The 23,780-nt window shown below is 40.0% G+C and overlaps 1 protein-coding gene across 1 annotated transcript in view; it reads left to right on the top strand.

Annotated features, from left to right (window-relative positions):
- Window positions 1-23,780, top strand: part of DOCK8 (dedicator of cytokinesis 8) — a gene marked incomplete at its 5' end in the record, with an annotated part of 48,695 nt that overhangs the window by 15,162 nt on the left and 9,753 nt on the right. Inside the window, 14 exons of the mRNA XM_061366204.1 lie at window positions 1,280-1,393; window positions 2,426-2,581; window positions 5,287-5,423; window positions 6,302-6,471; window positions 8,092-8,237; window positions 8,965-9,147; window positions 9,797-9,932; window positions 10,513-10,600; window positions 13,558-13,654; window positions 14,886-15,020; window positions 16,886-17,038; window positions 18,084-18,242; window positions 19,019-19,119; window positions 19,560-19,752. Of these exons, the coding sequence (XP_061222188.1) occupies window positions 1,280-1,393; window positions 2,426-2,581; window positions 5,287-5,423; window positions 6,302-6,471; window positions 8,092-8,237; window positions 8,965-9,147; window positions 9,797-9,932; window positions 10,513-10,600; window positions 13,558-13,654; window positions 14,886-15,020; window positions 16,886-17,038; window positions 18,084-18,242; window positions 19,019-19,119; window positions 19,560-19,752 (1,968 nt within the window). The remainder of the gene's footprint in view (window positions 1-1,279; window positions 1,394-2,425; window positions 2,582-5,286; window positions 5,424-6,301; window positions 6,472-8,091; window positions 8,238-8,964; window positions 9,148-9,796; window positions 9,933-10,512; window positions 10,601-13,557; window positions 13,655-14,885; window positions 15,021-16,885; window positions 17,039-18,083; window positions 18,243-19,018; window positions 19,120-19,559; window positions 19,753-23,780) is intronic.

The raw sequence follows: 23,780 nt of genomic DNA, 5'->3' as shown, positions 1-23,780 counted from the left end.
GAAGTTTTGCCAAGAAATTAGTATTTTGTGACTTCCTCATGAAAAATACACAGGTTTTTATGGGCTGTTAATTCAATTCAGTTTTGATAGAGTGACGGTATAGAACCAGGTTACGTTTGAAAATCCCACTGCAGCCTTTGCAGAATGAAGGCTGATGGTTAGCTGTACAGAGCAGCAGTAGGCAGTATGCATCTGATTATAAATCCAAGCAGTAACAATCTGTGTTTCAATACATGATTGAGCATGTCCGATTGCCCGGGGATTCTGCAGTGATATGTCTGGTGTATTTTAAGCTACCACGCAAGGTAGTGGAAAACTAATTTTGACTTCACAGCAGAAAAATGCCTTGCTGCGTAAATTAGGGATCACGGGAGATGGATGTATGTAATACCTGAGCAGCCACAAAAAGGTTGAAGTGTAATCACCCCGAGGTGCTGCACACCTGTCCTCACTAGTCAAAGACTCCGGTAGGGGCAACGTTTTTCTCAGTCATCGTTGTCAGTCTTGACTGAACCCCCCTGAGGGCTCTGAATGTTAAATCTGTGCAGATCACTCAGGCACCTCCACAAATTCTCCTTGGTGAGCTACACATGCTACTGAGAATTTATTTAAACTGGTATGTTTGGAGTAACTGCAGCCTGATTTTAGGGGGGGCACATGAAGTTCTGTGTGATTTTTGTTTGGGCTGCGTACCTCTGGTAATCAGGCCAATGCAAGAGCTTAGCTGCTGAATGGTAAAACCCACAGATCTAACTTACTAGGATTATTTTACTTAGTATTTTTTTAAGCATTAGCTTTATACTTAAAATTTTGAAACAAAATGCTTGGCATTCCATCAGCAAAGACAGATTTTTATTAACAATTTAAAACAGCATTTTATGTTTTAAGTGTGTAAAACAGCATTCTCTAATATTAACGATTCAATTAAAACATAAAATAAAATAAAAGCATGTGCAGAATTCCAGCCCATAGGTAATTCAGAACAGGTCTCAAATTCCATTTTGTGTTGTCAGCCCAAAGGTTTGTGTTGATAAACTTGTTCATTCATCCTTTGATAGTGCCTGTGAAAGTTACAACAGTTGAAATAATTTACAGGAATGATTTGGTGTAATTTTAACTAATTATGTTAACTGTAGAACTGAAACAATCTTCACCAGTATGTTTCATGCAATGGTTCTGGGACCTGTCTCCTATACTGTTTTTAATGATTCTGAAAAGCCTTCTGCCTTTATATATGTTTTATACATCATAACTACATTTTTCCTCCTTTTTTTTAAAGGAAAGTGAGCAAGCAGAAAAAATGAACATCAGCCTGGCGTTTTTCTTGTATGATCTTCTTTCTTTAATGGACCGAGGATTTGTGTTTAATCTCATCAAACATTACTGTAACCAGGTAGGCACCATGCATGATTTGGATTGCATCTGACTTACAGCCAGTCTGGTGTTCTGTTCTGATTCATTTATCCATCAAGATCCTTTGAGTTGTGTTAAAGAGCTAGGTAAATTTCCTATTTCTTATTTCATATGCAGAGACTTTAACACTTTTTTGATTTGTGGTCTGCAGAAAAAAATTGAGTGGAGGTTAAGATCCTTTTAGAAACGTCATACCTTGCACTACTGCAGAGCATCTGTGGAGCTACTTTTCTTCCCTTACGTTTTTACATCCCTTAGCAGACCATATGGTCTGCAGACCATACAGAGCAGCTTTCAATCTCTGAATCCCCCAGTGCTGTAAGGACCTTAATTAAATTTGGGAGATTCAATCAAAATGATCCATTTCTGACTTCCCACTGTACAAGCCTCCCCCCGCCAAAAAAACAACAAACTTATGCAGGATGTTGCTATGAAATGACTTGTTGTACCTGAAGGAGAAAGTTTTCCTTCTGTTTTGTGACCTGATATACCTGCTGTAGCTTTTTTGCCAAAGGAAGAACCTTTGACAGCTCATGGTAGGTAGGAGAACACAAGTTGGCTATCAGCCCTGTTTCCTAATGTATCTGCAGTACTCCACTGATGTCATTGTTCATATGCTGAAAAATGACAAGACCACTCTCACTCTGTTGCCCAGCAGGACTCTTTATGAGTTTGCCACAGACTCAACAAAGTTTTGTTTGGTTTTAATCTATGTATTATGCAAAAGGGAAAAATTACTGTATTTTTTTTCTTTTGGGATTAAATACACCCAACAATTCATTGTCTCTTAGGAAGCTGGTAAGTCAGCAGGGACAGGGGCAGAAGGACACCACCGCTGCCAAAAGAAGAGTGGCTAATATATGAAAACTCATTAGGTAGAGGGAACCAGTGAGCATTTTAGGGCATACTGGGCTATTTGTCTGTTTCTGTTTTGAGAAACAGAATATTTCACAGCATGGTAATTTAAATAGTGCATGCCCATCACATGACACTTTTTGTTTTGCTTTTCTAGCTCTCAAACAAGCTGAATTCACTCTCCACCCTTATTTCCATGAGACTGGAGTTCTTGAGAATTCTCTGCAGCCATGAGCATTACCTCAATCTGAACCTCTTCTTCATGACATCTGCATATGCTCCAGTATCCCCCTCTCCCTCCCTATCTTCCCAGGTAGGCTTCCATTAGATGACATCGCATCAACGTCACATAAAGCACACATATACAGATACCTGTATTCAGATACTTAGGTTAAAATTAACCTCTGTTTTATCAGGGAGAGCAACTTCCCTCTTCAAAGAAGAGGGGCAGAAGAACAAAGACTAAGAGAGCACTACTGCAAGACTGCATCTACAGAAATTAAAGCTTAACATGACACAGATGTGTTCCCCTCTAGAACCATTTAAACAGAAAATTACTGTTAAGGTAGACATACAGGGTCTAAAAGGAACATGGCTCTGAATGCTGATTTACAGGTGCACCTATATCCCATCCATACAACCACAGATACGTATATCAGTATCTGTTTTGGAGAATTATGGCTAGCAAACTTTCTGTGAGTTTGCCTTCTGGTTGAACTTTTTTTCCCCAAGTGGATGTAGATGCTACCTCTATGCAAATTAGCAATTAAATCACTGCAGTTTTCGATATCCTGCAATCATGGATTTCTGTTGATCATTAATGTTGTTCAGAGCAGGATTATCATTCTTTCCTTTTCAAATAGCCACGTACGTTGTTCTGGGTTTCTCCGCACCCCCATGCTACAATGATTGCCATGACTTTGCCAATGATTTTTCTGTGCTTTCACTTTTATTTGAGCTTTATGATTTTCTTACGTGGAAACACTTATGTATCCTGAGTAGACGTCTCACACAATTTTTGTGAGCACCTCTCCTTATCACTTCTCATTTCTTCCAGGATGTCATTTCCAGTGCATGCACATTTTTCCAGACTTGACCTGATACTGACACAGCTCTGAATGTTAGGACCTTTCATCCATCATCCTGGGCGTGGAGTTCACAAACATATTGAATGAAGAAATTGTTGTCTAGCATGCCACACACTATTTCGCCAGTCTTGTGCCCTTCTCTTCTATGTTCTACTTAGATGGTATCTTGCTTTTACCATGGGGCAGACCCCCTAACAAAGGGTGCTAGCCTGCCTGTTTTCCACCTCAGTTGTCTTGCAGAGGTCAGGACTGGGATGAAGCATTTCAGTGCAATGCCCCATAATTGCACATCCCTTGAAAGCAGGGATATGGAACTGAAGCTAAGAATAGAGGGAGGTTCAAAAACACTCTTAGTAATGGCAGAGCTCAAATTCATGATTTGTTTTTCAAGTGTCATTGCCAAAGAATTAGTTGGATGCTAAGATGATACCTTAAGGGTTCTGACAGCTCAATAAGAGTCAATAATACTTTCTTGATTTTTTTTCTTCATGTCAAAAGAAAAGCAATAAGGTCTTAGCATCAGGATTTCCCAATAGTTTTGCTTAATGCTAATCCTGTATACCAAAGAACAAGAAATGGGACTCCACTGCTTATGGGGAAAAAAGAACTGAGCATAGCTCCTGCATCTAGTTCTAGCAAATCAGAGCTGGGCACACACCAGTTTAATCATTCTTTCCTTCAAGCAACATCATCAACTCTTTCTCCTTTAGGAGTAACCTGTGAAGTGCAACCTGTGCAAATCAATACGGCTTTTGCATTCTTTGGATGATTCACTACATTAGCTGACCACCCTTGAACTAATTTTGATCTGTCTGCAGGAGTGCTGCCCAGCTAGAGTTAGATTTTCAATAAGAAATATGGCTTTGCGAATAAATCTTTTGGAATTCTTGGAGAGAAGCCAAATTCACTTAACTTGATGCTCCACACCTTAACATTATTCCACACAAACAGTATCAGCCAGCGCCTGTCTGCTTGAGGTTGAAATTGGAGTGGACTTACGCAGGTGGACCCAAAGATTGGGGATGCTCAGAGACATGAGTTTCATTTGAGCCAATATGCTAGAAAACAGCTGCCACAGTGTGGTATACTGCTACTTTTTGTGTTTGTTTTCTGGGATTATTTCCAGGTGACTGGCAGAAATATTAGGAGAGAATATTGCAGAATATAAATTAAACGCAACATTTGGACCCATAAACCCCAGTAACAGCACTTAGAAGTAGAGCCTAAGACTTATGTTCACCCCATCAGGGGACAGAAACATTTCAGGTGACCTGTGGCACACACACCTATGATTGGAGAAGCTCAGAAGTTCACAACAAATATATAGCAGCAACTTTCCATTCCTAGGCTGCCTGTATATCAGTCAAAGCCATTAAGTTACAGCAATTTGAAGGCTGCTCTAAATTGTGGCAGCTGACAGCAAGCTCAGCTAAGGATTTCCAGGCTGAAAGGAAACCCTGTTTGCATGTCTTTCGTGACCTCACCTCTATAGACATCATGGATGCTGAAGAAGGCACAGTGCAGAGCTTCTGATACCAAAGTCTCTCTTAATGTAGGGGCAGCCTCTTGATGTACAATGTTTAATGGCCACTCTGCAACAGTAACAGCATTATAAGGAGTTGTAAACATGGAGGAAATTCTGACTCTGTCCCTTCCAAACTAATGAATATAGGGTAGGAAAAATGCCAAAGGAGTTTCTTGCACAGAACGGAAAGGATGAGATTGCATCCTTGCAGGCAACTTATCTGAAACTATATGCATTATATTTCACACTCAGATGTTTTCCTCCAGAATGTCCAACCCTCTTTCAAAGTCCGTGCTTTTTCCCTGGTAGACATTTTCCATTAGCTACATGGACTGTGACTGCAATCCTATGAAGAAGCGTTGATTTCAGTGATTGCTCTTTAACATTTCTAATTTATTTCTGCAGAACTCTAGCTCCTGCTCTAGTTTCCAGGACCAGAAAATCACTGTGTTTGACCTCTCAGCTGAATACCGTCAGCAGCACTTTCTAACCGGCTTACTTTTCACTGAATTGGCAGCAGCACTGGATGCAGACAGTGAGGGGTGGGTATCCAAATTTGCAGATTTTAGAATGGAACTGAGTTACACTACTACTCTTGACAAGGGCATAGTTTAATTCCAGGGCAGTCCTGCTTCCCCACTCTTTTCAACCACTTTGTAAGACAGCAATAACCCACTCATTGTTTTATCTGCGGTATGTTGGACCCAGTAAATAAATACATACTATCTGTTGTGGTAGTGTTAGCTAAAGAGCCAAATTGAGAACACAACATGAAATTCTAGCTGCTCTACTCTCTAAAACACCTTTGCCTTTGAACTTAAGAGTTTATCTAAACTTTGGCCACAGTCTGATGCTTTTCTTAAAGCACTTCAAAATACTGAATTTTTATGGGAACTTTGAAAGACTTGGGTGCGCTTTGGTTGTGGTGAAGTGGCTTGGAGGTGTAATTCTGCTATCTTTTGCAGGCAACGTGAGTCTCTGCTCAGAATGGAAGAGATTATCTAATGAATATGGGTGTATTAATTTGTTTCACCTCCAGTCTGTTTCTTATCTCTTTGATGGGGTGGACTCTTCATTAGGGACTGTAGTGGTAGGACAAGGGGTAATGGGTTAAAACTTAAACAGGGGAAGTTTAGATTGGATATAAGGAGGAAATTCTTTCCTGTTAGGGTAGTGAGGCACTGGAATAGGTTGCCCAGGGAGGTTGTGAATGCTCCATCCCTGGCAGTGTTCAAGGCCAGGTTGGACGAGGCCTTGGGTGATATGGTTTAGGGCGAGGTGTCCCTGCCCTTGGCAGGGGGGTTGGAACTTGATGATCTTAAGGTCCTTTCCAACCCTAACTATTCTATGATTCTATGATTTATAGATAATTTGTGCATGACTCATTAATGGAGCTCATGGATGGTTTTTATATTAACAGGATTAGCAAGGTGCAAAGAAAAGCTGTCAATGCTATCCTTAGCCTGCTGACTTCCCATGACTTAGACCCACGTTGCTCCAAAAAAGAGGTGAAGATTAAAACTGCAGCTCTCTACCTCCCTTTGGTTGGTATAATTTTGGATTCTCTGCCACAGCTCTATGATTTTACAAGTAAGACCTTTTTCCCTTTGTATTTTTCAGCTTCTTAGAGTGACTTGTTTAAATAGTCTATCAAATATAAAACAGATCATATTAAGTGCAGAAATTCCCCACAGTCTAGTAAGGTTGTCTATTTCTTTGCTCAGAAGTAAACTGGATTTTTATAGACAGGAAACGCTTTAGTGTCCTTACTTCATGAGCAAATGATAGACCAGGGATGTATCTGTAAGTACTGGTGCCTATCTCTTAGTGTAAATATTATGATCCTACAAATTAAGCCTGCTAGAAATATTAAGATATAGATAGGTTTAACAGAAAACAAGAATGATACTGACTTACATCACAATTAAAGAAATTGGATTGTATTATTTCTGTCTTTTTCTATTGCTCTTTATTGCTGTTAACATGATACCAAATTTATCTCTGGTTAATGTAATTGTCACGCAGGAAATATATTTTTGTCATCTGTTATAACTATAAACTTTGCTCTACATTATGGACCTTTTAAATCTGCATTATCAAACCATTTAAACCAACATTATTTAGGCTGTTTCCTTGCATTTTTCTACATGTGTACTCATATTATACTGCTGAAAGTAGCTATTTCAGGTTTTCATGTAAGACAGTAGATTTCTGCTACCTGAAAAACTACATTTCACTTGCATAAATAAACCTTTTAAAGAAAAAAAAGGTATAATCTTCGAAGAACACACTTTTGTCACTGTTTCTGAAAATATTTTGTATGTAGATGTCTAGACAAAAAAAAACTTAATACTGTGAAAGTATTCTTTAGCACATTAGTCTAAAAGGAAGACACATTGGCTAATCAGCTCTCATCCCATTCCTCTAATCTAAGTATTATACCAGAGATGGAACGAAGATGACACAAGGAAGCCCAAGTCTACTAGTATGGCTAGGTTTCCAAGTCTTTCTTTTTTAACATCTGTCACAAGAGGCTGTTGACCTCATTCCAAACACACCGGGTCTGGCTGGTCCCTCCACTTCTCTGGAAAGCAGGCTTGCAAAACACAGAATGGACACTCAGAATAAGTGAAGATTTTTACAAAACTTAAGTATAAATAACCTTATTTGTTGAAAGTGATATCAAGAACTAGCAGGGAATAGAAGAAGTTAAATGCCTAAAATTAAACTTGTTCTTAAGCTAGCAGGCTATACCAGCTCTGTCAGCTGTTAGCAGACTAACATACTTCGCTGAATATAATATCACCAAACCCATGTATGGCTTTTGAGCTGATCCTCTTGACTGAAATGGACTGGAGCTGGATGGTTCCCTGTCTTATGAAGTGCTGGTTTATCTCTGAACCTCAGAGACAACCTCGTGTTTGTGACTGCGTTTGCTTTTAATCTGGCTTCTCTGAACACCTGGAGCTTATTGGACACATCTCCTTTCCCTGTGTTTATTTGAACAATTTGACAGCTTTTGCAGATGCCTGCAATTGTATTGCTAATGCTGCACCTCTTTTTTTCTGCTTGGTACCTCAGCCAGACCAACAGTCTCAGGGATGAAGGTTCCAACTGTTTTGTTAGGTTACAGTCCGATGGAAGACTGTAATATATGATCAGCAACAACTGGATTTTTCCTAAAGTTCCAATAGGATGTTGCAAATCTAGTTTCAGATCCTCGCAGCGGAAAAGTGCGCACAGCAAACACAGAAGAAGAAGAGGAGTCTGCAGGTGCAATCAGTCAGAACGTGGCCCTTGCCATTGCAGGAAATCAGCTCAACCTCAGGGGCTTTGGAATAACCCTTGTATCCCTGGTATGCTCAGTGCTCTGCCAGTCTCCTTTCTTGTATCTATGATCCTCTTTGTTTTCTCCTTTTATCCCTTCTTGCCACTAATAACTACAGTCATGAGAAACTGTGTTCTTGTTCCCTCCAGCCCCAAAGAATGCCTCATATTCCTCCTGTCTTATCCCACTCTTCTCTCCTAGACATTTAATTACTCCTTTACCATAAGTAGTTCCTCTTTTTCTCCCACATGCCTATTTCCAGTTCCACAACCAATTTAGTCTTATTTCCAGGTTAGCTAATGCCACTCTGACTCCCCCAGTGCCTTCCAATCCCAGTCTCACCTGAATCCATGGATCTAGGACTCAGATCCTTATTTTCCTCTGTGTATCTTTTTCTTCATAGTTTGGGGGGTTTTTTTTATCTCCTATACAATTTGGCTGACACAACTGCTTTACAAGAAGAGACCAAACAGTAATAGAATCTTTTTCCACATTATTCTGAGGAAATTAAAAATACAGACGTCTGACAAACAATGCTTTTGTGCTTCTTTATGTATTTCACATGAGTACAACTGGTCCTGCTACTAATCACATGCATTCAAAAAATACAACCAGTGTAACCTGAAAGCGGTTATGTTTACCAAAGTCCAGTTCTGAGATTCTATTTCACTTAAATTTAAATAACATTACTTCACCTGAATTACATCCCTTTTCTTTTAACTTCTTTCAACTGACATTTACTTTACCTGCTCTAGCCCTACAGACAGAGTGCCACATTAAGTCCTGATACTACTCGCAACCTTTTGATATGTTTCCTCTGGATCATGAAAAATGCTGATCAGAATCTAATACAGAAATGGATTGCAGACCTTCCATCCATGCAGTTGAACAGGATTTTAGATTTGCTTTTCATTTGTGTGTCATGCTTTGAGTACAAGGTAGGTGAAACATGGCCTGATTCTGTTGTCCTGCTATGTTTTGGGTTTTTTTTTTTTCCTTACCTTTTGGCTGTCCAGGAGAAAGTCATTACTGACAACTGTTAAATTAGCTCTTGTTTAATCTGCACTACAAATGGACAAATTAATTCAGCTAAAATAGTCTATACTACCCTTCAAGGAAAATACAGCCAAAACCTTAGAGAAAGTCCCATGAAGTTGGCTTAAATTGTTTTTATTATTTTCCTTTCCCTGGGGATTTGGGGGCTATTTTTGGTGGGAAATGTAATACAGCTCCTGTAAGTACCAGAAAGGACACTAAGAATGACCCCCTAATAAAGAGCTAGGGCTGGACATCAGGACTTCCATCTCTGACAGGGTCTGTCTGCAATGCATCAAGTGATCTTCCCTCTGAACTTAAATTTCTCTCTCTGTAGCACTGAGATACATATTTGTGTTTATTAGCAGTACATACACTGCCTCTTTCCTCATCTGCAACATTTATTTAGCTTTTATATATTAGTCAGTCATATTCATTGATTTCTACTCCCCCTACATGTCTCTCCTATTGTGTCTTGTTTTGGAGATGTAATTTTGAATCATGCCCAGTGATGGAAGCATTGGTGTTGATAGCTTTTGACTTTACTTTCAGGGCAAACAAAGCTCAGATAAAGTTAGTACCCAAGCACTCCAGAAGTCACAAGATGTTAAGGCCCGATTAGAAGAGGCTTTACTGAGAGGTGAAGGAGCCAGAGGAGAAATGATGAGACGCTGCAGAATACCAGCTGGTACCTCACACCCATCTCCCCCCTTGTCTTTTAAGATCTCAAGAGCTTGTAGACATAAATGAGTTTGTTGCATAGCCCCCATTTTTGTCCTTGTATTTTTCACCCACAGACCTTTCCCTTGAAGACCTTTCTTGGTTTTACTGTGGAGAAAAATATCATCAGCTTTCAACTATCCAAGGTGTAGCTAGGGCTGAACTCTTCTCCACTGAAAAATATGAGGCCAACTAAGTTTTAAGATGTTCTGAGAAACTGTGTTGCTGTCTAATCAAAAGCAAGCCAAGAAATTGTGTCTGAACTATCAGTATGAACAAATTGTTTGTGTCAAAAAAAAGGTTGTTTCATTTAATAAATGGAATAATTTGTGTTCTTGTCCTTGAAAACATTAAACAAGCTAATATGGTAAAAATCTAGATGAAAAAAGTGATGGGGTTCCGTCCTTTACTAAAGCCCTAAGGCTGTAAAGGTGAATGGTTTAGTTCTGAGAGACTGCTATAGACATACATCTCCTTCTTTCAGTGAGCTATCAGACTTCAGGTGTCCTCTTTTGCTTTAATCTCACTGATATATGTTGCACTGTTAGGGAATGACAGATCAGTGGGGCTAAGTGAAAACCTGCGCTGGAGAAAGGAGCAGACTCACTGGCGGCAGGCAAATGAGAGACAAGATAAGTAAGTAATTTAATTAATATATATTGCTTTTATTAGATCCAAAGTTGTTTGCTTTTTTCATGTTTTGTTCTTTCTCCTAGGAACCTTTTATTACAAAATGAGCCTTTTCAGTCCTTTCCATCTTCTGCCAAAGAGAAATACAAGATGTTTACGTAGCAGGAATATCCAGCTGTTGCTATGACACAACAAAGAGATCACAAATACTTGAAGGAGAAGTTTAAACAGTTATCTGCACATTTTTTTCCTTCTTATTATCAGTGTTGTAAACACTAGTTATTGATACAAGTTGTATCAAATACTCCACAGAGGCTTGCTATGACATTTATTTTGTGTTGCTATGGCTCCTCACTGTGTACACTACTGTGGTATGGGTTTGCTATATTAAATCAGTTGAGCTGGGTTTGACATGCTATGTTGAGAAGAGTTATTAAGAGGAGTAGGGGAAGATGGTTCTGTAGTGAATATTTTTCTTGTAGGAAGTTTTAAGTTATGATGGTAACCTCATAGCAGCCTGCCAATATCTAAAAGGAGGCCTACAAAGATACTTCAGTGGGGTTCTTCATCAGGAACTGTAGTGATAGGATGAGGGACAATGGGTTTAAACCTAAACAGGCAAAGTACAGGTTAGGTATAAGGAAGAAATTCTTTACTGTGAGGGTGGTGAGGCAGTGGAGTAGGTTGCCCAAAGAAGCTGTAAATGCTCCATCTCTGGCAGTGTTCAAGGCCATATTGGATGGGGCTTCGGGTGACATGGTCTAATGTGAGGTGTCCCTGCCTACGACAGGACTAAATGGAACTAAATGATCTTAAGGTCTTTTCCAACCCTAGCCATTCTGTGATTCTGAGTCTGTGAAGTACATTTCATCTTATCAGCACTACATGGCAGTAGACAGGTCAGTGACTAGGTTTATGGAAAACTGTATTTTGGTGAATGGTTTGTGTTACTAACAGCATTTCCATATGGTATGTGCTAAGTTTCTATAAACATGGAACTTGTTGCTTTCCCCTAAAGGAGGTGTGTCAGTTGTTCATGGACACTTGCTTGAATTTTGGCTACCTAAATAGGCCACTGTGTGTCAGATATATAGACACTGGCCTCTCCCCAGTCCAGCTGCTGTGAGCTCACGCTATCATTCAACATATGTGAATTTCAACTGAGTTAGCTTGTTTGTGCTGTGCAGCAGCTGTGTTGTTGTAGACTAGCACTCATCCATAATTATCACATACATTTTTGAACACAAGATTGTTAATTTGGAATTTATCTAAACTTGGAAGAAAGAATCCTTCCACTTTCTGCACTATATTGGAAGAGGTGCATATTCTGTATGGTTATTCTTATTTTTCCCTGAAAGCTGCTTGCTTTCACCCAACCTGTTTCATTAAAATTAGAATAAAACAGTCTTCAAGTAGCAGCTCAAATATCTCTTTACAGTAGATCAGTTAAACCACTTAAAATAAAACTTCTGGTTACATAAGTATGACTCTGCATGCTGTTCAGGCCTTTCTGTTTTACCCAGCACTCAACACTGTGGTATGCAAGTTCTTTTCTTCCCTCCTTTTTGGAATCCTTTAATGTGTAGGTCCCATAAGTCAGATGTTTGCACACAGTACATGGCACAGCAGGTTTGCACAGGTTGCTACTCAGTCTCACTTATAGCCTGCTTCTCCTCGAGTCCAGCATGCTTTGGGATTGTAGCTGCAGTTATAAGCTACATGTGGTGTCAGAGAGGATCCAGTCAACATGTTTAATGTGTGGTTGCTGGAAATGGTTCAAGTGGCTGCACTGTTTGCTTAATTTGTTCAGTTCCTACTCATGTTTAGTGATCCCTGGCTTGATTATAGCACAAGTATTTTGGCAAGCCCTTCTGTTCTTCATTACTTTGAGTCAGTGTAATTAATAATCATTTGACTGCCCCAGCTTCCTTTCCTAGATCTCCTTAGAAGTGTTTCTTCCCAAAAGATGGCTTTTACTTTTCTGCTTTTCTTTTTGGGTAAGACTCCACTGAGCAGAAAAGGTAATTGAACATAATCAAGTAATCTGAACAACACATTTTGGAGTCACTGATTGTAAGGGTGTTGCTCCAGCCACAGAAATGCATCTTAGGAACTTTGGCCCAATCAGAGCAGCTCTAATAACAAGTTCTAGAGAGAAGCTTCTGACCATGCCACAGCCCTTTTCTGAGCAGTTTGGGAAAAAGAACAAAGATTCCTCTTTGTGTTTCTACCATACAAGGGACCTCTGAAAATACACTTTTGTTAGAAGTTGTACCTATTCTTAGAGCATTCAGCTTGTAGAGGAGTTGTGTTCCAGTCTTCGTCCTTAAGTCTCCACTAAGAGGGTATTATGCATTGCCTTTACCACCACATTTTGTCTTTTATAAATGGATCAGTCATCTCTTTAATGAGCCTGAGCCTGGGGCACTGCTGTATTGACCCTGCAGATGTTGGATTTCTTGTCGTATGTTGTCAACAGTTTCAAGAACTGACATTTTGACTGCCTACATGAAACACTGCTACTATGGCGTTGAAGAAATTTCCCCTTTTCCCAAGCCTGTTATTTTTACTTTTTTCTGAAAGTGTTAGATCAGTTGCTTTCTATTCCATTTTGGGTTTTAGTGTCCTGACATAGTCAATGCATTCAGAAATCACTGCATATCTTATTGACCAATTGAATGTGATAGTGAGGGCAGAGTAGCCATCACAGATTACTATTAAGGAAGCAGAAGCACCTATTTGAACTATTTGAGGCCTAAGTTTCAAGTGTTCCCTTTGGGACTTCTGTTCTATGTATCATCTCTCCTCTTTGTCTCCATAGTTCTTAAGAAACACCTCTGGATACTATTTTCACTGTTTGCTTTTATGCAATTGTTCAGAATGGTATAGTCTGTAGTTTGGCTTTTTTTAAACAGCAGGCCATCTATCCCTCTGTGTGCTTTAATTAGAACTCCTTTTCGCAGGACAAAAGCTGAGCTAGATCAAGAAGCTCTGATCAGTGGGAACCTGGCAACTGAAGCTAACCTGATCATTCTTGATATGCAAGAGAACATCATCCAGGTGGGAAACAGTAGAGCTGGCTTATAACTAATACCTGCTCCCTCAGAAGCCAGTGGAAGCAGGATGTATTTCTCCTTTTGTTTCTATGCAGTGAAAAATGTTTTAATTAAAGATCTTCTGTAAACTTGTATAGTCTTGAAGATAAAAAAAATATTGAAGGAATACAAAGACAAAATTGCTACCTGCCTTACACTGTTGCCACAAGCCCCTTCTACTGCAGGGCATTGTGCTACTGTGAATAAAAGCGAAAACTGCCACTTTGTCTTCAGTAGATGTTGAAGGCCATTTCAACATATTATTTGATCCTGGAGTTTGGGAAGGAGGAGCTAAGGAAATCGTTCATTTATGCTAGAAATGTGTCTGAAGATGTTAGTATTTTGGAACTGGCCTACTGAGTGGCCTGTGGTCATACTTGTATGTATGGATCTGTGAGACAGAAAGATTTAACCTTGACTCCCACAGAGTGCTCAATGCAGTAAAGTATCTTCCACCTGCATAGAGCAATGTAAGATGAGAATGTAAGATGAACAATGTAAGACGTAAGAACTGACTTCTAGGAGTCAGATGCAGTAAAATTTCACAGGTCCTTTGTCAACGAGCTATGACAGTTGACTCTGCTTAGACATGGTCTTCTGGTTTAGGGGAGAGACTCTCAGTTTCCACTGTGTATATTCACAGATGGTGAGGAGAAAAGTTTGTTCCTGTAAACCTATTAGTAGAAGAGCATTTAGCTACTGGACTCGTGTAGTACTGGGCATGATTTTTGCATGACACCATTCGTAGCACCTAGTCTCCCCACGATTTGAGTTGTGGGTTTGAACAGAGCATACCAATATGCTGATTTAGTCTATATGCCAGGAAATCAGAGCATGAGAAGGCAAGGGAAAGTATGGTGCTTGCCAACCATGGGATCACTTCCTCATCCAGAGTACCTGAAAAATTAGCCAGAAGGTGGACAGAGCTTCAAGAGTTACTGCAGAAGCTGACAGAGCTTAAAAGTGCATTGGAGGGTCTGTGGATATTGGGAAATGTTTTGGACATTTTCCCCTCTGTCTTCCTGATCACTACACAAGTGTTCTGGAATTCCTCTGAAGCAGTTGCTAACAAATAAAAAACCTGCAATCTCTAAACTCCTGGATATATCTCACGGACAAGATAGCAGAACTTCAGTTCCTATATGCCAGTTCATTGTTGAATTACCTCATGCAATTTTTGGTTTTCTCACATGTAGGCAAGCTTCGCAGCAGAATGCAGAGACAATCTTTTAGGAGGAGTTTTGAAGGTCCTGGTAAATTCTCTGGGCTGTGATCAGAGCACCACTTACCTGACTCATTGCTTTGCTACACTCAGAGCACTCATTGCTAAGGTATGCTGTTGAAATACTTCTGTTTTCATGCTTCCAATCAAGTTATTAGAGCGGCATTTCTAGAACAGAGCTGTGTGCATTTACTTACCACTCTTCCTTTGGCATGTTTTGCATCTATGAATACACTTCCTATCTGTAGGGATGTTAAGGGACTTCTACAGCTTTTGTAAGATTATTTTACTGATCACACAGGATGAAATAACTGAATCTGAATAATCTTGTGGGTTTAGCAGTCTACTCTTAAATATAGACAATTTACCAATGAAAAGGTAAAAAAAAATCCACCCATTATATTTCAGATACATTCTTACCTTAATTAAGCATCCTAATGCCATGGATTGCACAGATTCCACAAATTCAAATCTAAGTTATATCATTAGGACTAGTTTCCAACCAGCTGGACAGCAGAGTAATCAAGGCTAACTCATCAGAGATTGGGGGAACATTAGGTTTCTACTTCTAAGATAAGTTCCGAAATTCTAAGCAGATTTTAAGACATTGGCAGATTTCATCTTCATTCTGCTTGAAAACTAAACCAAATCCTAATCTCTCTTATTCCTTCGTCATAGATTAAGAAAAACAAGGACAGAATTTGACCCAAAAATTTTGTCATATGGCTCATACTGGATTAGGTGTTTCATGAGGAGTCTGAAATCTGTTTAAGATTCATCCTCCTACAAAGAAAAGCAGTTCCAAAAAGGAAAAATCCATTAAATGTTTTTCACCCCTAAACTATTATAAAATGTAAATAACAAACAATTAATGCCTGTCTGTTATTAAGTGCAGATTGGCTGATGAAGTCTAATTACAGGGTAGATATCTCAGTAGTTATGAAACTCATAATTATGTTTTTGTTATACTTTTATCTTTGAAAGCTAACTTCCAGTTACAATAATGAATTTTGTGAAGCAATTGTTATTGAAATAGATCTTCTAGTTAAGCTGACACATTTCTGTATTTTATGAAGCAATCATTCCAATTATTTTTATTACACTGAAGGTATATAGAAGTTATTTTGAAATAAAAATGATAGAACCCTGGGCCAGCAGGTGTGTAATTTAAATTAGACATAAAACAGTGAGATAATGGAGTGAAGAAAGGTGGAGAACTGGAAAATGGGCCTGCAAATCAGGAATAATATCCTGTGTTCTGTTCACACACTCTAGCAATCCTGTGTATGTACATATAATATGGTACTGGTGTGTCTGTGCTGCCTACAGTGAGAGTTTCTTAGGACAGACATGCAGCCCCCTGGGTTTATTGTCTGCTTGGTGCATTATAAGGACACTGCAAAGGAGAGTCTGGCATGAAAGCTGGGCAGTGGAAGTGTTGTGGCACACAGTAGGAGGAAGAACACTCTAGAGGGCTGGGGAAGGGAAGGTGTTGATGCAAAAAGCTAGCAATTGCTCCTTATACTTAAGGAAGTATTTGCATGTATCACCAACCATTAGGTATTCTGAAAATAACAACTCTCCATGCTTCTAAGAACTTTGCAACATTTGATATTTTTAAAAGTTCCTGGAGAATGGGACTCTGAGAAATATTTTATTCTTTCTTTCTGCCACTCTTTTTCAAAACACAAACACTATTTTCAAACTCCTCTGTAGAAAAGCTTGAAAATTGAACCTATAGCATCACAGGAATCAGAAGTATGAAATAAATAAAATAAAATAAAATAAAATAAAATAAAATAAAATAAAATAAAATAAAATAAAATAAAATAAAATAAAATAAAATAAAATAAAATAAAATGTAGGTTTTGTTAAATTTAGTCTTTGTCTGAATCCTATGATTTTTGTGCACTAAGCCAATGAATCTTTAATGGCCAGAAATAAGAGTAATGAATGTTTTCTTTTCTGTCTCAGTTTGGAGATTTCCTGTTTGAAGAGGAGGTTGAACAGTGTGCTGACCTGTGTCAAAGAGTTCTCCATCACTGCAGTAGCAGCATAGATATCACACGGACTCAAGCCTGTGCCACCCTTTATCTCCTCATGAGATACAGCTTCAGCTCTACCAATGTAAGATTTTGACCAATATTTTTTGTGCCACCTATTTTGGCATCAGTTGAAACAGAACCTGAAGTTGTGATAGCAAATAGAACACATCTGCAGATGAATAGTCATACGTTATGCTGTTTTGCACATTTGATCCAGAAGTAGTGCTTGAGTTGTAAGAGGAAAGTAGTTTTAATTGGTGTTTATTATTTTGTTTAGGAAAATGTTCTGCAATGTCTGTAAATGCATCTTTAAATGGGACAGCATTAGGCCTCTGATAAAAGGGCTATATGATGCATAAGCGATACTCTTAATTTTATCACTTTTTTTTTCCTACTCCTGTATCGCTTAAACTTAGACTAGTTCTATTCCAGTGCAATTACAACCTCTGTACAACTACTGTATGCTGCCTTAATGGGAATTCTTTGGTGGCCTTGGGGTAGGTTCTGATCCTTGCCATGCATATGGAGCAAACTACGTGTATTAGGCATGTAGGTTCACAATGTCCTAACATGAAAGGACATGCATTAGCATTGTGGATAGCATCTGATCTTGCAGAGCATTTTCTTCCCAAGTTTTTACTTTAAAAGCCTTGAATATGTAAAAAGTGTTGTCTTTGCAGAGGGAAAATATGCCTCTGAGACACCATGATCAGCAAGGCATAGTGCATCACTAGATGAAGCCTTCAAAGGCCTTTTGCCTCCCAGAATTGTTTCCAAAATGTTCCTCTCCTTCTTCTCTATGGGTGACCTGATCTGCACACCAACTGGCCAGTGCAGTGGGGGAAAGAGAAGCTTCTGATTTCCCCTTGTCTCAAGTGAGAATACGTATTCCAAGAAACATTCTTTCCCCAAAATACAGACATGTCAGAATTGGGGAACTTTGTCTTAATCAGGTAAAACAGGAAAGGCTTTGATGCACCAGAGACTGCTTGTGTGAACGGTGACTTTAACATGATTGGTGTGGGCAAGAGAAAGTGGATGTGATTTATACAGTAGACAGAGATATATGAACTGATATGTATGGTGCAGCCATCATTCTTCCATGTTTTTGTCTTTCCTTCTAAAAGAATTTTGCAAGAGTGAAGATGCAGATGACCATGTCACTAGCCTCTCTGGTTGGAAAATCACCCGAGTTTAATGAGGAATTCCTTCGTCGGTCCTTACGAACCATCCTAGCCTATGCAGAGGAAGATGCAGATATGCAGGCAACTCCATTTCCCATTCAGGTCAAATCTTCTATGACATCTGTGGCTTTTATCAGGAGCTTTCACATAAGAATATGCTTGGAGCAAGCCCTAGATCTTGGTTTTCCAAAGCAATGAAAATAAGGATGCAGGGGTTATTGCATGAGTTTATTTCTAACACAGCAATAAGCAGGGAATAAGTGGAGGATATAATTCCATAAAATAAACTCCGAAAAGTTCTATTGAAATCACATTACAGGAGAATCATTTCTTAGTTTTGTGTATAGCTGTCTTATAGACCCCAGCAGGAACTATAGCCTCTAAGAGTTCCCCAAGGGAGAACTTGATTCATTGTGTTTGAAGACAAATAGCACCATGGAAAGTTCTTTCCCTTTGTCATTCATAAGATGGCAGCAGCACCAGTAATGAAAAATATTTCAGACAACTGTCAGAAGCTTTGCTAAAATTCTTACAGTAATACAGCTTGCCTGAAGATTTGTAAAAACATCTGCTTTGTTATCATATCACAGGTCGACTAAAGCTGGACTCCATTAACACTTAGGTTTGATATTTTTTTTTTCATTCAAATATAAACAAATGAAAGAATTCCAGCTCATTTTGATGAAGCAAAATGTAAGATCTGCTATGTCTGCATTGAACAGAGTTGGAAAAACTTATTTTGTAGTAGTTCAGCATCCTAACATTTTCTTGGGTAAGAGGGACTAAAAGTTACATCATCTGGTCAGATGCTGTTATTTTTCTAGAAGGGAAAAAATAAACACCTGAGAAAATGCGTGTGATTCTTTGTTTTACTGCAGGTAGAGGAGCTGCTGTGTAATCTGAACAGCATCCTGTCAGACACAGTGAAAATGAAGGAATTTCAGGAAGATCCGGAGATGCTCATGGATCTCATGTACAGGTGAATCCATTTAGAAATGCTGCTGCAGTGAGGTGAGCACAAGAACTGTGCATTTTACGAACAAGCTGTGTAAAAAACCCTCTAGCTTTTCTGTTTGTGTATATTCCCACTTCAGTGCAGATGGTCTGTCACAGGGTGCCCAGACTGGAGGAATGAGACTATTGGAGCTACTGGAAGGTGGGCATAGACTTGGGCAAGAATGGAAGTCAGGGACTGGTGAACACTGAACAGTCTTCGGTTCAGCAGTTTTACTCTCATCACAGGCCCCTTTGTGGCCTGTCTACTACTGCATAACCATTTCTTTGTTCTTTGTTTAGTGAATCATACAGCATAAAGACAGAGGTGTCTCCTTCTGTTCAACCCAGGTCAAGAATTATAAAGGTTCTTTGCGTTATTTGAGAAGTTATCATTCACACCTCCTTTCTGCCCCATGTTGTTAGGATTGCCAAAGGGTACCAGACATCACCTGACTTGAGGCTCACTTGGCTGCAGAACATGGCAGAGAAACACACAAAGAGGAAGTGCTACACAGAAGCAGCCATGTGTCTGGTCCATGCTGCAGCACTGGTAGCAGAGTACCTCAGCATGCTTGAAGATAGAAGCTATCTCCCAGTGGGCAGTGTCAACTTTCAGGTAAGAAAACGCTCCCAAGCTATGACAGCATAAGGCTGAGATGGCCTGTTCTCCTGTGTGTATTCCTTCTTGTGTTAAACAGAGTAGAAACGCATGTATGGAGAGGAAAAGTTACAAAGGCAAAGTATTCATCACTACTTGGTACATTTTTCCAATGATTTATGCATACTGAAAACTGGTACTTCAGTATCCGTCTGTTTCCAGCAGCTGGCTACTGTAATCTCTTCTTTGCTAAGTGGAACCCATGCTTTTTCCTAGGTCTGTTACTTATCAGCTGCAACAGATGCATCTCTCAAGCTTCCTTCTCATAATCTAGGTAATTGGAGCTACTCAGTTCTTTTAGGCATGTTCTCCAATCTTTTGACTGTCATTCAATTACTAACCAACACCCTCTTGATTGATGAATGACACAATTACCATAGGCTATATGCAGTCACATCAAAGAAAAGTAGAAATGCCCCCTAAGTTTTTTCAGTCTGGCAAGTATCTTTCAGTTTATCACTCCAAAGACTTTACTGGTTCTTTTGGCATTGCTGAGCTCTTTACTCAGTAATACAATGATAATTTCCAGAGAGTTTTCTTGTGGGCTTTTTTTTTCTCACCCCTCTTTTCTACATCACATAGATGAAAGCTAAACTCTTTCTAAGTATTGTCAGACAATTCAAAATGCAGATATTTGTATGTAGGTTATCAGATTATGCAGTTTTGGTTACCCCTATCTGAACTGACCTCAACTGCAAATTTTGTGATTTTACTGTTTTTTTCCACACATTATTAAAAATAGAAATGGCTGAACCCTTAAAATATTCCTGTGTGTTGATGATTCCTCATTATTCTCTATGACCAGTGAAGACCATACAGAGTGTTTGCTGCAATGCTTATGAATCATTCCAAATAATTAGTGGAAATGTCTTGCAGAATCAACTCAGATGTTGTGTAGATAATGTTTGGGCAGATTTTCTTCATGAAATTTTAATCTTTTTGAAAGTATCAAGTTTCTATAATCTGGTGTTGATTCAGATTAATAACAATACTTTTAATCTTTTTCTTTAGTAAAATTTTGTATACGTGTTTCTGGATTGTCCTGGATGCAGTCTGATAGATCTACCACTATCTGCTCATAGAATCATAGAACAGTTAGGGTTGGAAAGGATCTTAAGGTCATCTAGTTCCAACCCCCCCCACACTAAACCATGTCACCCAAGGCTCTGTCCAACCTGGACTTGAGCACTGCCAGGGATGGAGCATTCACAAGTTCCTCAGGCAACCCGTTCCAGTGCCTCACCACCCTAACAGGAAAGAACTTCCTCCTTATATCCAATATAAACTTCCCCTGTTTAAGTTTTAACCCATTACCCCTTGTCCTACCACTACAGTCCCTCACGAAGAGTCCATCCCCAGCATCCTTAGGGGCCCCCTTCAGATACTGGAAGGCTGCTATGAGGTCTCCACGCAGCCTTCTCTTCTCCAGGCTGAACAGCCCCAGCTTTCTCAGCCTGTCTTCATACAGGAGGTGCTCCAGTCCCATTATCATTCCCATGGCCCTCCTCTGGACTTGTTCCAACAGTTCGATGTCCTTTTTATGTTGAGGACACCAGAACTGTACACAATACTCCAAATGAGGTCTCACAGGAGCAGAGTAGAGGGGCAGAATCACCTCCTTTGACCTGCTGGTCACGCTCCTTTTGATGCAGCCCAGGATATGGTTGGCTTTCTGGGCTGCAAGCGCACACTGAAGCCGGCTCATGTTCACTTTCTCATGGATCAACACCCCCAAGTACTTCTCCGAAGGGGTGCCCTGAATCGTTTCTCTGCCCAACATGTAGCTGTGCCTGGGGTTGCTCTGACCCAGGTGTAGGACCTTGCACTTGGCATGGTTAAAATGCATGAGGTTGGCATCAGCCCACCTCACAAGCATGTCAAGGTCCCTCTGTATGGCATTCCTTCCCTCCAGTGTATCAACCGAACCACACAGGTTGGTGTCATCGGCAAACTTGTTGAGGGTGCACTCAGTCCCACTGTCCATGTCAGCGACGAAGTTGTTGAACAAGACCAGTCCCAACACGGATCCCTGAGGGACACCACTTGTTGCTGGTCACCAGCTGGACATTGAGCTAGCCCTTGATTGTTACAACCAAGGCTGCCCTGGAGCATCACATTTCCAACCAGCCCTTCCCTGCTGGTGAGCACAAGCTCAAGCATGGCACCTCTCCTTGTCAACTCCTCTATTACTTGCAGAAGGAAGTTGTCTTCCACACAATTGAGGAGCCTCCTGGATTGCTTGTGCCAGGCCGTACCGTCATTCCAACAGATGTCAGGGTGGTTGAAGTCCCCCATGAGGACAAGGGCCTGTGAGTGTGAGGCTGTTCCTGTCTATAGAATGCTTCATCCACAGAGTCCTCTTGATCAGGCGGTCGGTAACAGATCCCCACGGTAATGTCTCCCATCGCTGTTTTCCCTTTAACCCTGACCCACAAGCTCTCTGTTAACTGCTCACCTCTCCCCAGACAGAGTTCCGTACTCTCCAGCCTATCCCTAACATAAAGGGCAACTCCCCCTCCCGGCCTGCCAGGCCTGTCTTTTCTAAAGAGTCTGTAACCTTCCATTCCAACGCTCCAGTCATAGGAGCCATTCCACCATGTTTCTGTGATTCCTATAATGTCATACCCCTGTAGACGTGCACACATCTCTAATTCCTCTTGTTTGTTCCCCATGCTACGGGCCTTTGTACAGAGGCATCTGAGCCGAGCTCCAAATGAAGCCAACGCATTGGCTGGAACGGCTGGAATACCTCTACACTGCTCCGAGCATTTATTATAGGGGCTGGCAACTGACTGGGTGTGTTGGGATGGAATGATGCCCCTCTCCCCCAACACATCTAGTTTAAAGCATCCTTGACCAGTCTGGCAAGCCTCCTACCAAAATCGCTCGTCACCAGCTCCACCAGCCCCCAGTAGACCTGGTGCCCTAAACTGAGTCCCATGTTCTAAATACCCAAACCCCTGACTATGGCACCACCGATCTAACCATCAGCTTGTTAACTTAAAAAAATTTGGTCCCCAAAGCATACTTCCTCCTCTGGGACTTCCCCAGTTTTATAAAACATATGGCAACTCACCCTTTGCTGCCCTGGATACACTTTTGCTTAGCTCTTTTAAGCTCTTGAGGAGCACATTTTATGGTTCAGGTGATTTTGAAATGGCTAACACTAATAGCTGGTACATTCATCATCCCTTGATATAACTGTACCACCTGGGGGGTTTTTTTCCTTCAAAATTGTAAATAACCATACCAACTGGAGGGTTTTGTTTTCCCCTTCAGAACAGTAAATGTGAACATGATTTAACTAGTTGGCATTTTGCATTACATTTTGTATGTTGGGATTTAGTATTTGCAATTCCACCTTAGCAATCGAGCAATGAACTAGTGTTATTCTTAATTCCTTTACTCTTAAATAGCTGTATATACTCTTTTTACAGCTAACTTTCTGGCTATGGATTTATACTTCTGCCATTTTGCATCCCTTATTAGTTTTGTATTGTTCCTAACTTGTAACTTCTATTCATTACTTCTATGTTCTTCTTTTCTCCTTACTTCTTAAACACTACCATCATTATGGGTGAAATCTGCAGCCCCTTCGCAATGTCATCCTGCTCCCAGGTTGCCTTGAACAGTTGTAATCTTGCATATTTGACCCTAATGCAATTCCTCCTTATATTGCTCCACATTGAATGGGTATGTTTTCACTTATTTTAAAGAACTATCCTACAAGGCATGAAGCAAGCAAAAACTTAAATTTTAAAAGCAGTATTTTCCTCTCATCAAAATGCTTGCGTAAATGCATGTGTGCCAAAGAAACAGTTGCTCCACAGTAGAAAGGTAATAAATAGCTTAATGACCAGAAATACAGTTACACAACTCCTTCTCTGACAGAATAATTTCGAATTTCAGTTTGCTCAATAACAGTAATTAACTATAATAACACCTTGCATTTCTTACAAAGCCTTCCCAGAGGAGAGCTGCCATTC

The sequence above is a fragment of the Neopsephotus bourkii genome, unplaced genomic scaffold, assembly GCF_033783945.1.
Source record: "Neopsephotus bourkii isolate Nb327-2 ecotype Australia unplaced genomic scaffold, CSIRO-AGI_Nbou_v1 NB_1327, whole genome shotgun sequence".
Lineage (NCBI taxonomy): Eukaryota > Metazoa > Chordata > Aves > Psittaciformes > Psittacidae > Neopsephotus > Neopsephotus bourkii.
Note: the sequence above shows the minus strand (reverse complement) of the source record. Positions and strands in the feature narration are given on the sequence as shown.